A 15,467-nucleotide genomic window follows, 5' to 3' on the forward strand; every position below is an offset into this window, starting at 1 on the left:
GGGGCACGAAGGACCAGCACTGGGGCCCTGGCCAGTGACCTGCTGTGTGACCTTGGGCCAGGGCTTCTCGTCCTTGCCCCTGGTCCCTGCACGGGAAGCCCAGTGTGGCCCTGCGTCCCAGCCCAGCTTGCGTTTGTCCCCTGGTGGTCACGGCGCTGGCCTGGTGGGTGCGTTCTGGCCATGGCCGTCCTTGGGGAAGCAGTGGGTTTGGGAGGGTGGCTCCGGGGCAGCTCTCAGGAGCGGGGATCCCGCACCCTGCCCCAGCACCCCCTCCATCCAGGTTTCCACTCCCAGCCGTGGAGCTCTACCCAGTGTGCCCAAGCCTTGGCCTCAGGCTGTGGTGTGTGAAGCCGGTGGGATGGCGGGATGGAGCCCTGTCTCCCCCCTGCCCAGGGCTGCTGCAGGTCCCTCGGGTGTAGTCACTGTGCCGTCACTCTTCCCACAAGCCCACACACGCCCACCCCTGCTCACCCGCTTCCCTGCTTTGGGCATGCAGGGCTCTCGGCCGGGCCGCCCTCCCTGGCTGCTGCGGGCACATCCTCAGCTCTTCCTGCCCCCGCTCCCAGGGTCTGCTGCACAGTCAGCCCTGCTCTCTGCCCTCGGGAGCCCTGCTGCTGGGAGAGGGGCTCTCCAGGAAGATGGTGGGCCCGCCCACCCGCCCCTGCACGTATGCCCTGGGAGCAGCCGCCCTCACCATCAGATGTGTCCTTCCCACAGCCATCTGACTCCTCTTCCTGCCTGGAGGTCTGCCTGCTTCTGCCCACTCTGTGGCCCCCACATCCACCCACCTCCCACCCTGCAGCCGCAGTCCAGCCGTGCCACTGCGCCCTGCGAGGTTGGGCTCTGAGCCGGGTGTGCACTGGGCCTGGGGGTGGTGTTTTACGCCGCCCCTTCTGTTCCAGGAGGCAGGCACTGTTTTCCTCACTTTGCCAGTCTTGGGGCTGAGGTTTGGGGCAATGGGTTGGTAACGGCCAGAGACACAGGCCAAGCACTGGCACAGCCAGAGGTCATCCAGAGAGTCTCGACCCAGTCCCGGTCGCTGCTTGTCCTGCACCTTCCTGCCCCCTCGGCCCCGGGCCTCAGCACAGCCCCGGGAAGATGGAGCACAGAATCTGCTTGCTCCAGACACCGGCGCTTCTGGCCGGCCTGCCACATACGGCTCCAGCGCCCGCCGGCCCCATCGAGTGCTGAAACAACTGGAGCCCGGGAAAGCACCATCCTTACAGTTTCGTCACACAGGACCAAGGCAGGGCCAGGCAGCACAGAGACACGCAGGGTCAGGTCCGGGGGCCCAGACTCAGTCTGCCCACCCTCAGGCTGAGCTTTCTGCCACTGTGTGGGTGTGGCTGCCTGTGTGACGGGCTCAGGGCCATGCATCCCAGCTCAGCCCTCTCCTCACCTCAGGCAGGTGTCTTGGGCGCAGGGCCGCCAGCACTGTGCACGCTCGGTCTCTCTGGCTGGGCCAGCCCCGTCCTGAGCCACCACCACCATCACATGAGTAGCCTCTGACTCGCATGAACCGAGGCATCCTGAGGACACGTCCACCGCTGAGGAAACCCCGGGCCTGCCTGGGCGGGGACCTCCCAGCGAGCAGGGGCAGAGTATTCACGTTCTTCTGCACTGCGGCTCTCCTGTCTGCTTCCTGGGCCTGGGCCTGGACATCCTTGGCAGGCGGTGTGGCTGTCCCTGAGGGACCGGCTGGGAAGCTGGCTTGGTCCTCCCCTTCAGTGGCTGCCCGAGGCCAGGGGGTGACACTGTGAGCACCCGGGAGAGTGGAGGTTTTGTTTGACTCCTACTGGGGCAGCCCAGCCTCATGGTGCATCTCTGAGTCCAGTCAAATCTGCTGCCCGTGGGCCTCAGTTTACCACTCCGGTCATCCTCACATTGTCCTGAATAGCCATCCAGAATTTCCTGACAGGTAGGTCTTTGACTCGTGTGTCAAAGGCAGCCTGCGGTATGATAGCCAGAAAACAACAGAATAGAGAACCCAGCCCTGAGGATCAAGGACAAGTGTGCCCAGCGCTGGACTTCTCTCAGCCTCCCCTTACGGCTCAAAGCAAAGCACAGAGCTTTCCTTCTGCTCCAGGATTAGCTGTGGCTGATCTGCTGCAAGCTCACTTCCCTCCCTGATCTCGTCTCCGTGCTATGTTCCAGGAGACGTGCGGCTAGCACCTCCACCTGCGCAGAGTTATTAATTAGCAGCTAACGGGGCAGGAGAAATCCTGTGCTCCATTTGCACGGCTAATGGCTCGGTGCGGGAATGGTTGCCTGGAATATTTTACGCCAGCCAGGCTGAAAGAACGTCTGATTCTGGTTAAATTTAAGGAGGCTTGGATCCTGCAAGCCATATATTCATACCTCGAGCTGCCATGCAAATGAGATCATCGTAATTTCAAAGTTTGATGGGAAGAAAATGAAGCAGCTGCTATTTAATTTTTTATGGAGCCTACAATTTGTCTCATTAGCTGGCAAATAGGATAGGCTGGGAACTGCAGGCGGCCGGGGCCTCAGCTCCGTGAGAGGGAAGAGGAGCGCATTAAATCACTCCCTCAGGCTTTCTGGGGACCAGCCAGGCGGCCTGGCTCTGAGGCCTGCTGCCAGGCCGGCTCCATCTCCCTGGGACACTCACAAATCACAGGGGATCTGGAATTACCGTCTGCCCCTCTGAGCATGGACACCAGCCCCCAGAGGCAGGGGTGCCTTTTCAGCGGCTTAGTGATGTTATACTATTTTGCAAGAAGAGCAAAACTTAGTGTCTTTCTGAGCAAACAAGAAACTATTTGCAGTGTTTCCTCCAGTTCCCACATTTGACTGCGCCTGACAACTCTGCCTGTGTCACTTCAGAAACGATGCATCTTTAAACCACAAGTGAGGGTGGAAGTCACAGGTAGCCGGGACCTGAAGCTCTGCCTGCCTGGAGGTGAGCAGTGTCATTTGCAGGCTGCCTTCACCCTGGGGCCGTGTCTGAGCGATCAGAGAGGAGGGCATTTGTTCTGGCACACACCAGCCAACCCACTGACCGTGATGTGACCCGTGGCCCGGCAGGCGCCGCTCCTTCCTTGGCCCGCCTTGGTCGGTTCTCCCCAAGTGTGTCAGCCCCTGCTGGCGCTGCTTTCAGGTGGTGTGCTGTCTCAGGACACAGGGCTGCAGCCCCAGCAGCCCCTCAGTGTGGTGTAGCCCACGATCGAGGGTGTGCAAACCAGTCATCGCCACCAGAGGCAGCCGGCTCCTGGGATGGGAGGGACAGGCCACTGCGGGGGCGCTGTGTGCTGTGCGGCCCCTGTCCTTGCGGCCTCCGTGAGACTCATCCCCCCAGCAGGCCCACTGGGTCTGCACTTGACTCTTGGGGACGGCACGTGTGTGTTGGTGCCCACATTTCCCCCCTGCCCCCGGCTTCGCAGTCCTGTTCCCAGTGCTCATTTAAAAGGAAACAAACATTTGTTACTTGATCATAAATGTTCATTAAAGACAATTTGGGAAAATCAGGAAGAAGAATATAAAAATCCCCCTGAGCCTTCAATCCTACATAACACAGTTAATGGTTAAGTGTATTTGTTTTCATCCTTTTTTAATGTACGTACATCCTTTTCCCGCGTTAAGAAAAATCTTGCTGTATACATTGCTCCAAGTCCATGTGAATGTAGGGAATCGCCCTGTAGTAATGAACACTTAACGATTAGGAAATTGTCAGAAACAGCTTAGTGGCTTCAGAGCATTTCACTGTATGAGTGGATCTTTAGCTGTCACTTAGCTTCGGTGCCCTGTCCAGGTGCTTCTGCGGAGGCACTCGCTGTCTGTCCGTGTTGGGAATCAGGGTTCCTGAGGTCACAGTGTCACAGCTGTGCCCCTGGCAAGGCCACAGCAGGCTGCAGAGCCTCTCTGTCCACACCCACGGACCACCCCAGTTGGCTAGAGGCGCTGCCCGGACATCCCCAGAGAGGAGGGATGGTCTCAGGCCTGCATCTGGAACGCCACCCATGGCTGCTACAAGGCCTCCCGTCAGCTCCAGGCCCACTCTGGGGCCATCTAGACATGGCCTGCATTCTCGTGTGGGCAAGCGAGGACACAGCAGGGAACTCAGGGGACAGCAGGGTCCACGAGCCACACAGGGCACACCGAGCTACCGTGGCCCTGAGGGATGAAGTGTATGGGCTTAGACCCCGAATGTCCCCCTGGCCTCAGGAGCTCAGAGCAGGGCCTTTGGAAGGTGATTGGGTCGGGGGTGCTGCACTCTGATGTGGGTGCAGCCGTGGATGAGTTCTCTGCCGACGGTGCTGTTAGGAGCTGGGGCCTGGTGGGAGGAGGTCACCAGCGAGACCCGGCAGGGTGGGTTCTGGTCCCCTGCTCCTCCTTTTTCTCTGCTTCCTGCTGCCCTGGGCTGAGCATCTTCCCCGCCAGGCCCCTCCACCGTGCTGTTTCTGCCTTGGAGCCGTGGCCGGGGACGCTGAGCCAAAGAAGCCCCTCTACCTCTAAGTTGTGGGCATCAGGTGTTGTGTCCCAGCGACGGAAGGTGACAGATACATCAAGTAAGGCCATCACACTCTCCGCCAGTGAGGGATGCAGTGGGGTGTGCTCCAGCGAGACCAGTCCGGGAACAGCTGCCCTCCCCCCTCACGCTCAGGTGGCTCCTGCCATCCGCGCCAGGAGTGAGGCTTTGGCTGGAGACCACAGGCGAGACCCGGTCTGCCAGTGCTGCTCTGATTAATGTGACCCAGGCTCCGGGGCTGCTTTCCGGGGAAGCCTCCGTCTTCCTCCGCTGCCCCTCCCCAGTCGTGGGCACCCTCAGCACAGCCTCTGGCTGCGAGCAGAATCTGGGTCCCGCTGCACCCCCTCACCGCCCTGGGGAGGCCTCTTCTAGCAGAGACGGCAGTGGGGAGGTTGTGAGCAAGGAGGGCGGGGTCCTCGCAGCACCCAGGAAGGCCAGGGATGGCGTGGGAGGCGGCGGGATCTTCAAGGGTGGGGGCCGTCTGTGCTTGGGACTCCCTCCTAGCCTGATTCTTCCCTTGAACCCTTCCTGTTACCATGAGTTTTGTTTGTAAATGTCCTACCCAATGGTGCATTGACATGGTTCGTGGGAAGAGGAAGAAAAACAACTGCGCCTCAGAAGAATGTCATTCCCTCCTCTCTATAGCAAGGAAGCACTCTTGGGTCTCCACAGCCAAGTGAGCTCAGAGTTGTCCCATAAGGAAACCTTTTCAAATGCCTCCCTTTATGTTCCGACCTGGGGACCTCTCCTGGAGGTGGCTTTGGCAGGGCCCGGGTTGGAGGATCAGCAAATGCCATCCCACCCTCAGCCAGACTGGGCCTGGGTCAAGGATCTGCCGCGTTCAGAGCTGTGTCAGCTTACACAGCCACGGACACCTCTGTCCTCAGTCTTCTCGTAAAGCAAGGGACATTACTCAGGTGTACTCCAAAATTCCTCCCGTGATGGCACTCTGCAGTGTTCCTGCAAAGTTTCTGTCCATCCTTGCATATTATTTTGTAGTTTACAGAATATTTTTATGAAGATTCCATGTGACTTAACCAGCCCCATAGGTGAGAAAACATGGTATTAAAGTACATTATTATTTCAATCAATTATCCTGCCACATTCACCCAAAGATCGGGTGCCTGTTTGGGGCCATTTGAGGAGCGGTGTTCCTGGAGGCAGACACGTGTCCTTGGACAGTCGGGTTTCCCTGGTGAATTTATGTCGGTGTTGGGAGCAAGAGCTCCCTTGGGTGACCATCGTGAAAGCAGACTGAGAAACGGATGTCGAGCCCAGGTCTCTGTCGCTCACATTCACAAATCCTGAGGAGAGACAGCATCCCGCAGGCTCCCCCTCCTGGCTGGGCAGTGGCTTCTCCCCTGTGGGTCACAGCCTGCAGGGGTTGAGTGTGCAAGGTCCCCAGAAGCCCCGTGTTGAGGCTTGGTTCAGCTCCTGGGGTGGTGGGAGGTGCTGGAACTTGGAGTTGGCCTTGTGGGAGGAAATGGGTCCCTGGGGCCATGCCCTGGACAGGGAGGTGGGACCTGGTCCCTTCCTCTCTACTTCCAAGAGGGGAGCAGCTCCCCCACACACGTGCTGTGCTTCCCGCCATGCACTGCCTCCCCGCAGGCCCAGAACAGCTGGTCCACCAACCACGGCTGGAGCCTCTGCGGCCAGGAGCCTTTCCTGCCGGGTGCAGTGCTGGCACAGAGACGGACCCTGTCCCCAGCCCCAGGAACCCTGGAGGACGTAAATGGAGGCTGGAGAGCTCACCTTGACCACTCTCATTTGTGAATGACCGTGGCACTTTCTGTGATGGGGAGGGGACACGCAGTGTGGCTGGAAGATCCTCTGAAAGTGGCTGCTGTGGACCCAGGAGTTGCTGGTAGTCGGGGAGAATAAACCCTGCTGGGTGTGGTGTGCTCCTCTGGGGTACCCCGAGATGTGTAAACAGCGAGGCTGTGTATACGTGGGAAATGTGTTTTAGCATTGCCTTAAAACCTGTTCACAGAAAAGGGAGGAAATTTGTTTTTTGTTTTTTTTTTTTTTTTGGTTTTTCTTCGGTCCCGGGAACCGAACTCACGACCTTGCGCTTGCCAGGCAGGCGCTTTGCCACTGAGCTAAATCCCCAGCCCCGAAATTTGTTGTTTTTAAAAGCTAATAAATATCCATAGGCATTTTGATATTGCATTCCAGAAACTGTTCTTAAAACTAGGGAACTCTAAGTGTTCTGGAAGGCTGCTACCAAGAGAAACTAGAAACTGGCCTCTGAGGCAGCAGGGCCACCACCTGCCTCTGTCAGCAGTCGGTATTAAAGCTTGCGAAGGTGGAGCTGTTGGTCCAGGGCAGGGGCCTTCCTCATGCCCACAGGGGTTTGTTCAGAAAAGAGACTGCTTTAACCACACCAGTCCGTGTGTCACAAACTGACACACGCCTCCTCCATGTACCTGGACAGTTGAGGATCCTAATGATATAGGGGAAAGAAACTCCCAAACTGAATGATGAGTTCGTGTTCTCTAAAATTGAAGAATTAATTTTAGGAACAACGGAGGTTAAGAGCAGAATATATTTATTGAGGGAAAGAAGGCTTCTGTCTGAGAGAGGGACAGAAGGGGGCCTGAGTGGGTTACCCAGGACTCTGTCTCTTTTAGGGATTTGTATAGAGCAAAACACAAGGTGAGGCAGATCCAAGGTGGAAAACATGGGAACTCACTAGGTGGCATGAGGTGGGACAAAACTATGATCAGCCAATAAGATTACAAGTATAATTGTCCAGGTAAAATTGATTAAATTGGGAGCAAATAGGGAAGCAAGTCACATAACAAACAGGCCTGAATACAGAACAGGGGCCTTTCCTGAAGGGGGTTGAGTTAATGACTCTTCCTGGGTTTCTCAAGGTGATAGAGACCTACTTAGAATATCAATCCCTGGTGTTTATCCCTAGGGAAGTATGCGGGTGCATCTGTTTAATCTTTTGTTTTGAGGTCTAGCCTACAGCGGAAGTGTCTCCCTCGCATTTGCAAAGTATCTCGTCTTCCACCCTGGCTCCTTTGAGGGCCTGGCCCTGTCTGACTGCCTATAATATTTCTAATATTTCTATCTACTCAGTTGCCTACAACACTAACATTCACCCCAGCTGCGAGACCTGCCTGCAGCTGCGCTCACTCCCGCAGGTGGAGGGCTCCTTGGACTCCTCTGATGTGTGCTCCTCTGCTGGTTTTGTTTCCAAGAGATAGGGCTTGATTCTGTTTCTCGCGCTGTAAACACAGCCTGGAATAATTCTGCCTCGTTGCCGGGCAGGCTTTTCTGCAGCAGCATGAGAGGGGAGTGAAGCCACGTTACGAGTCAGCATTGTTATCAGTTTTATTGGAGCCGAAACTGAGTGAAAGGATTTAGGAGTAATTGGGTAATCAAAGTGAATTAAATCAATAGGGGGAAAATATCAGTTCTGGCATCACAGGGAGACGGCTATGACTCCCGCATCTGTGGTCTTTATCCATTTTAATCAAGTCTAAATTATGCCATTAAGATTTATTTTTGTGACGTTTACACTTGCTCAGACGAAGCAGACTTTATGCTCGTCTCCGGATGTTTCTTGAAGCACGAAATCCTCAGCGTTTCTCGGGAAAAGTCGCCTAACTGGGTTGGCAGCTGGGGATGCAGACTGGGCATTGTGCTTAGCCCTCGGGCACAGGGGCTATACCACTTCTGGGGTAGAGCGCAGGCTCCCGCCTTCAGCCCTGGCCAGTGGATTCTGCGTCCTCAGCCATGGTGTCTTTGGAGAGCTGGGCTGGAGAGAGTCGGTCTCACTAGCATAAAGCTGCTGTGATGAGGAGCAGTAGTGCTGTGGGGATGGCAGGATCAAGACTGAAGCGGCCCGCCCAGCCTTACTTCCTGGTGGCTCTCGGCAGCGTTTCCCAAGGGAGACTATTGCTGCAGTGAAGTCTGCTTAGCCTGATAAATAGTAACACAGTCAGCTTCCTCTCTCTTTCCCCCAGATACCTATTAAGTACGTAACTGATGATACGCTGAATTATGGGATGACCGAACGCTAAGTAGGCAAACAAGGCTGTTAATTTAGGAACTTTGATTTCTTTTGTTGAAATTGCAGTTTCCTCCAAGTTCCTCTGCTGTTGAGATTTTGTGCTGCTTCCTATTAACGTTTATTTTCAGCCTCTTCCCCTGCTCTCAGCTCTCTTTGTCCACCTTTGAATCTCTGGTATGTCTGTGGTTGGTTTGATGCGTTGGGGCGCAAGGAGGGATGCGCACGACCCCGCACCAAATCAGCAGTGCCGTGGAGGTGGGCACTCACCCAGGGGAGACGGGGGCGGACAGTTTCCATCGGGGCCTCTGCACCTCCGTGGAGTCCGGTTCCCTGGAGGCGGGCGTCACCTCTGGCCGTTCAGACTGAGGCAAGGGCCTGTTTAGAGGTGCCTGTCAGTGTGCCCAAGTTCAACAGTCGTTTTCAAAGACACTGAGCTCTGCAGCGAGTGCGTAATGAAGACAGGCTGGGCCGCTTGCAGATGGTGGCTGTATCGAGGACACGTCCGTTCTCCAAGGAGCCAGCTGAGTGTTAGGCACCTAACAGCTTGCACACATTGACTGTGTGCTTCCATCTGCCATGCACTGCTATTTACAACTGTGTCTATAACTCACTTAAATTGCACAGTGGCCCTGGAAGTAGCTATATTCTTACAACATTTATTTTGTAGATAAAGAAACTTGAAACAGAGAAGTTAAGTGACTTACCCAGTGTTACACAGCTAGAAAGCAGCAGAGGCGGGATTCAAACCACACAGTCTTACCCCGATATCCCTGCCAGTGAGCACGGGGACGCTGTCGAAGTAACAAGCACGTGCACGGCTGACACAGAGCCCCACTATGTGCTCCCAGCGTGTCTATGCGGGGCACGCTGACTTCTCCTTCCCATGTCATGGGATTTCTAAGGAATGCAGGCTGTGACCCTTAACATCCACCTCAAGACCTGCTGTTGTAGCAGAGATGCTCCCCCAGCTGTTGCCCAGGTGACAGTTCCTGTTCCGGTTCTGGTTGCTCCTGTCTCTTAGAAACGGCTGGTCACCGTGATGCGCATTGTATAAACCAATCCCCTGCTGACAAGCCATTCTGCCTCCTTACTTCCTGCTTGTTTATCTCATGTAAGCCCTAGACCACCAGAAAGCGGGGCCTGATCTTCTGGGAATGATCCCGATCAGTGCTCGTCAATGAGAATAAATCTGCCTCCAAGTCCTGGGTGTCATTTTGGCGTTTCTGTTCCATGGCACTGTAAATAAGGCCACAGGATGAAGATCAAAGCTTCTGAGCGCCTTGCTGTCGGCTCCCTGCGCAGGACAGCCTCCTTCTGTAGTTTGTTGAGTGAATGCCTGTCAGCTCCTTTATTCCCCACCCCAAGCCCAGCAGGGCATAAATATATAAACAGGATGCTTTTTCTGTCCTTACTTCTATGCCTTTTCCCTTGTCTTCCCTTTTCTAAGAACAAAGTTGAAATTCTGCCTAATGGGAGATTGTTTAGACTGGAACATAGAAGGTCTAGAAGCACTTGACGACCTTGTTATGGAAACACATCAGGATGATTTGTATAAAGCAAATCACACTTCACACTGATGTTTGTTGTGATTTCAACAGCGTCTCTGTGTCTCCTGCTGGGGCTGCCGCAGAAGAGTACAGGATCCCCTGTTCCTTCCGGGACGGCTCCTCGGGCTGCTGTCTCTCTGGAGTGGGCTGTCCCGCTGCCCCGCCTTTGTGGGTGGGGTCCTGGCCAGCCCCATTTCATCATCGGCCTTTGTGGCATTTTCTGGAAGCTGTCTGGTAGCCCCTGAACTATTGTCGCCCGAGAGGGGATCACCATGCAGGACACGGAATCCTCGATGAACTCTGTAGACTCCGACGCAGGCGGAGCCTCCGGTGCCATCGGGGCTGACTGGCATCTTGGGGGATGCTGGGAGCCACAGTGTCTAGTGAGCGGGGCGAGGGCCGCCCAGATGCACAGTCAGCTGCCAGGCCGGGGCTGCAGAACCTGGTGCCAGGTGCTCTGTGTGACCAGCCAGCAGCGTCGTGAGCACCCTGCGTCTCCGTGCTGGCGCTGGACTCGCTGTTGTGCACCTAGGTGCACCTGCTGTGAATTCCTTGTTGTTGCCTCTCTCGTCCTCTTTGTGTTGTGGGCACCTTGCTAGCGATACGGTGCTACCTCAAATACTCTCTGGGCGTTTATCCTGTCTTGGATGGGACAGGACGTCGGTACACATGTTCATTCAGGAAAAGCAGCCCAGGGAGTTCTCTGAGGCGTTTCTGGTGGGGAAGTGGAAGGTGGGCGAGGGGACCCCGGGCCACAGACCCTGCAGCGCCCTGACTCCTTCGCAGTCTCTCCCAGCCTCTGCTCTGCAAGCCCCTGGGTCGGCAGGCACCTGCGGAGTCTTTAACCCTGGGTGGCGTTTTGAAGATTTGTCTCGAATGGAGCCCAGGGCTCCCTCCCTAGAATAAGACCTGAGGGAAGCAGAGGTGGTTTACTAGTGGTATGGTCTACAGCTTTCTCTGCGTTGCTGGCATTGGACAGTCGGGGAGAGAGTCCCTGCTGGCCTCCTGCCTGCTTCACTCTTCCAGCCCTGGGGCAGCACACTGGGCTCCAGGACCAAGGGTTTCCTGCTCCTGATATCCAGGGTTCAGCCATGCCCTCCCCGGGGGCTTCTCCCTTCACCAGAACTAAGCTGAGAGCTGCGCTGTGGGCGGCTCCTTGGGCTTGTGCATGTCTTTGGTGACATGTTAGCTCAGCCAGCTCAGCACGGTGGGGCTGGGAGGCAGCTCCAGGAACCCCGAGGATCGTTCAGTATGGAATCCTGAGCCATTCCGGGGTCGATATCTCCTTGCTCTGCCCTGCCTTCGTAGATATGGGGACTCACACGCATTAAAATGTTCTTTGTCTGCAGAGTGCATGGCATGGGGAGATTGTGTCTGCCACAGACCGAGCAGGACAGGAGGAGGCTAATGGAGACCAGAGTGCTCAGGACAGCTAGCCAGCAGGAGGGCTGGACCAGTCAGAGCACTGCTGTGGCCGCAGGGGTCACACTGGATGACCTTGACGGTGGTGTCAGTCCTTCGGGGTCAGCCTGTGGTATGCGCTTGGGGGCACAGCCCTATCTCAATTCTACTGAATGTTTGCAAAGATATCTGCACTCCAGGGCCGCCCCTGCTCATTGGCCCCAGCACTCTCACCGAGCAAACGCATAAAGAATTGATTTCTGTGTCTATATCCTGGTTTTGCCCCTAGAGATTGATAGAGCAGTTTACAGAGGAATGGAAGCCCAGCCCTCGCTCCAAATTGATTTGGCGACGTTTGATACACTCTTCTTTCCTAGAACAGGACGGCTCAGCTATAATAGCCCCAAGATTGCTTTTCACACCTCTTTCATCTCCATGATTCTCTGCACACTTCTTACGCTGCTCTCGGTGAAAGGTCTGAGAGGCTCGTGCGGGCTTGAAAATACCCAGGCCAGAGCTCGGGGACCCCTGCTCAGACTGCGGGCGGATGGGCTTTGTGTGGGAGAGGGGGCCTGGCAGTCCTGCTGCACACGGGTTCAGGGTGAAAGGATCTGGCGGCTGCTGTGAACTGAGTTCAAGCTGCAGCATGCCCTTGACTTGACCTGGTGACCAGGCAGGAAAACCAGTGTGGCCACAGTGGTGCCAGGACCTGTGTGCGGATGCAGAGGGCCTCAGGCTGGCACCCGGGGCTGCGCCCGCACTCAGTCCTTTGGGGGTGGGGACAGTTGCCCCCATGTAGTACGTGCCGGGTCCTTTCAGGAAGACCTTGAGTCTGGGTTCTGCAGAGAAGCAGAACCAGTAGGGAGATGACTGCACCTGCCGACCTGTGTCCACATCTACTGTCTGTCTCTGGCTATGTCTCAGCTCTGCGTCTGTATCCGGCACTGTCTTTATCTTCCTCTCTCTGTATTTCTATGTACAATCTCTGTATCTGTGGCTGCCCCTCCCTGTGTCTGTCTGTCTGTCTGTATCTCTCTCTCTCTCTCTTGCTCGCTCTCTCCCTCTCCCCGCTTTCCTCCCTCCATCTCCCAGAGATTCAGGAGAGCCAGGTGGTGCAGGTTCTGCCACAAGTCCAGGTCCAGGGCCAGAAGCCCCAGCCCCCACCTGCAGACAGTCCGATGTGGAGAGGGATCCTTCCCACTAGGTCTCCTGTTCTGCTCAGGCCTCCGGCCGGCAGTGACCGCTCTCCCCGCATGCTGGGTGGGAAGCTGCTCGGCTCTGCACAGAGCCTCTCTGTCCCCCGCCCACCGGGACCTCACATGGACCCCAGGAGAGCCTTTATCTCAGGCCCTCAGTGCGGGTACCTGGAGGGCCTGCACACATATCCCTGTTCCCCCACACCCTGCCCCAGCCCTGCATGGGTGGATGGCTGGACGGGGCCAGCCATTGCATTGAGAAGAACACTAGCAGAACAGTGCTGCAGCAAGACAGCCGGGCTGGGAATTGATCTGCTAGGCGATAATTTGAAAAGTGGAACCTGTGTTCCAGCAGGCCCTGGAAGAGTACCGTCTTGCTCAGTGGGATTCACTGTCCAGAGTGAAGGGTGCTTTCTCCTCATCCCATCCCATCTTCGGTGTCCTTCTTCGTCCTTGTCCTCTTGCTGCGCCAGTGGCTGGACCCTGCGGCCAGAGCACTGAGGATGAGTGGCCGGGCCAGGCCCGGGTCGGCCAGGGTGAGGGGAGGCGGGAGCAGGCAAGGTGCTCTGCCGGGGTGGGGCAGCACAAGAGGACGGGAGCCCTGCTGCTCCTGCCTCCAGGGTCCTCGTGGCTTCCTTTGTGCAGAGCGCAGCGTCGCTTCCTGATGGATTCCCTCGTGTCCCTGGCGGGTCTCCGGCCCTCCCCAGGTAATCTGTCCTGCTCGCAGAGAGAGGGGCTCTGTGGCCAAGAACGGGGCATGACGGCAGGGTAGATCAGAGGTCATTGGGGGAGACTGGTTGAAATGTGCATGTATGTATGTGCAGACATGCATGTTTATATGTGTGCTTCCATGTATGTACAGGTGTGCTTGTACATGTGTGCATTGCATGCGTGTGTGTGTGTGTGTGTGTGTGTGTGTAGGTGCTGGGGGAGGCGCAGGTGTCTCAGCGCAAGCCGTAGCTCAGTTCTACCACTGGCCCTGTGTGAGGGTTGATGTGTTTGGGGCCTGGATTGGGAGGAGGTTTAGAAAGCTAAGGAACACAACCCTCTGGGCGCAGGGGGAAGAGAGGAAGGTGAGACGGTGTGAAGAGTGTCGAGCTGCAGGGAGCACTGCACACCTCTTCCTTCCGAGGAATACAGTAATCACTTATGCAAATACTAGAGCTGTAGGCGAGACGCTTGGGCCAGGCTGCCTGACCGGTCCAATAGAGTAGCTGGCATGCAGCTCCTTCCATCCACCCACCCACCCGTCCACGTACCTATCCATCCACCCACCCCCATCCATCCATCCATCCCTCCATCTACGGTGTGTCTGTCCATTCGCTCACTCACCTGCCCACTCACGCACCTGTCCACCCACCCGTCCCTCTGTCCATTCATTTACCTACCCACCCCTCCACTCTGTCCACCTGCAGACCCATTCACCGACCCATCCATTCACCAAGACACGCAGCCACTCCTGCACACGCCCACCAGCCTTCACTAGCGGCACCCGACGGGTAACCACCGTGCAGTATGCAGTGGCAGGTGAGGAGGAGGCAGAGGTTCTAGTCCCTGTCCACGCATTCACAGCCGCATGGGACCCGCCTCTGTCTGCCTTCCCCACCCCCATCCCGGCCTCCATCCTGCGCTGCACCTGCCACACCCAAGGGTGAGCTGGGCATCTTCCTGGGGCAGGCCCCACCCGCAGTGCAACCCGCACTGCTCCTCCACGTCCCCAATGAAACGTGTGGCCCACCCAGCACCGTGGAGCTCGGGGACGGAGAGCGCGTCTCTACAGAGTTTGGGGGCCCAGGACCCCGAAGGCCTCAGGCTCTTGCTGCCAGTTGTGCCAGCTCAGTGCCTCAGGCTTAAAAAGATGTACTGAAGCTGGTGTGGAGGTGCACACCTGTAATCCTGACACACAGGAGGCTGAGACAGGAGGAGTTCCAGGCCACCCTGCCTACAACGCACACTGAGAGGTTGCCCACTGTGGATCTCGGGCCCTTGGCAACATGCAGTGTCTCCACAAATGTGCAGCCGTCACCAGCGGCTTCCCAGTGCCCTCTGCAGGGTGGGCGCAGGTGCTGGTGCAGACCTGCTTCCAGTAAGGACGAGCGTCAGACACACCCTGCCCTGTGTCCCCTTGCCTCGTGGTTCCTTGTCACCCACGCTCACGAGGGCTGGGGACAGTGCACCACCGTGCATCACGGGGCCAGGCAGGGACAGAGGGGCCTCTGCGAGGCGGGCGTGAGTGGGGCCCAGGCCTTGTGCGCGCCTGGGCAGCACTGGAGCCCCGGAGCTGGCGCGGGCCCTGCCTGGGCCGGACTGGACTGCAGGTGGCCGGGGCCTGTGCAGTGGGGGCCTCCAGGTGGCCCTGTGGTGAGCACAGCGGCAGCCTCGGCGGCACGAGCGTCCCCACAGGGCTCTGCTCCTCCCGGGCGCACGGGGTGCGTGCGCGCGGGAGTCCTCGGGCGGCGCGGCGTCCGAGCTTCGGGCCGGCGCGTGGAGGGGTGAGTTCACGCAGCTTTCCTCTCGGTCCACGCAGGGCTGGATGACCTGCGCGTGTGCGCCGACCCCGGCGTCCCCGAGAACGGCTTCCGCTCCCCCGGGGAGGGCGTCTTCTTCGAGAGCTCCGTGACGCGGTTTCACTGCCAGGACGGCTTCAGGCTGAAGGGCGCCACGAAGAGGCTGTGCGCGGAGCAGCCCGACGGGACGCTGGCCTGGGTGCCCGGCGACAGGCCGGTCTGCGTGCAGGAAGGTGGGTGCTGCTCCGCGGGGCGGGCGGCCGGGGTGAGCCTGCGTGTGGCCCGTGGCGCGTGACGCCCGGGAGC

General features: G+C 57.4%; 1 protein-coding gene across 4 annotated transcripts in view; it reads left to right on the forward strand.

Annotated features, from left to right (window-relative positions):
• Positions 1-15,467, forward strand: part of Susd4 (sushi domain containing 4) — a gene marked incomplete at its 5' end in the record, with an annotated part of 78,597 nt that overhangs the window by 26,950 nt on the left and 36,180 nt on the right. For 3 of the 4 annotated variants that reach the window (XM_005409236.2, XM_005409237.2, XM_005409238.2), the window contains 1 exon segment: positions 15,182-15,394. In XM_005409236.2, the coding sequence (XP_005409293.1) occupies positions 15,182-15,394 (213 nt within the window). 4 annotated transcript variants of the gene reach the window in all.

Source organism: Chinchilla lanigera, unplaced genomic scaffold (genome assembly GCF_000276665.1).
Source record: "Chinchilla lanigera isolate Chin_1 unplaced genomic scaffold, ChiLan1.0 scaffold00119, whole genome shotgun sequence".
NCBI lineage: Eukaryota > Metazoa > Chordata > Mammalia > Rodentia > Chinchillidae > Chinchilla > Chinchilla lanigera.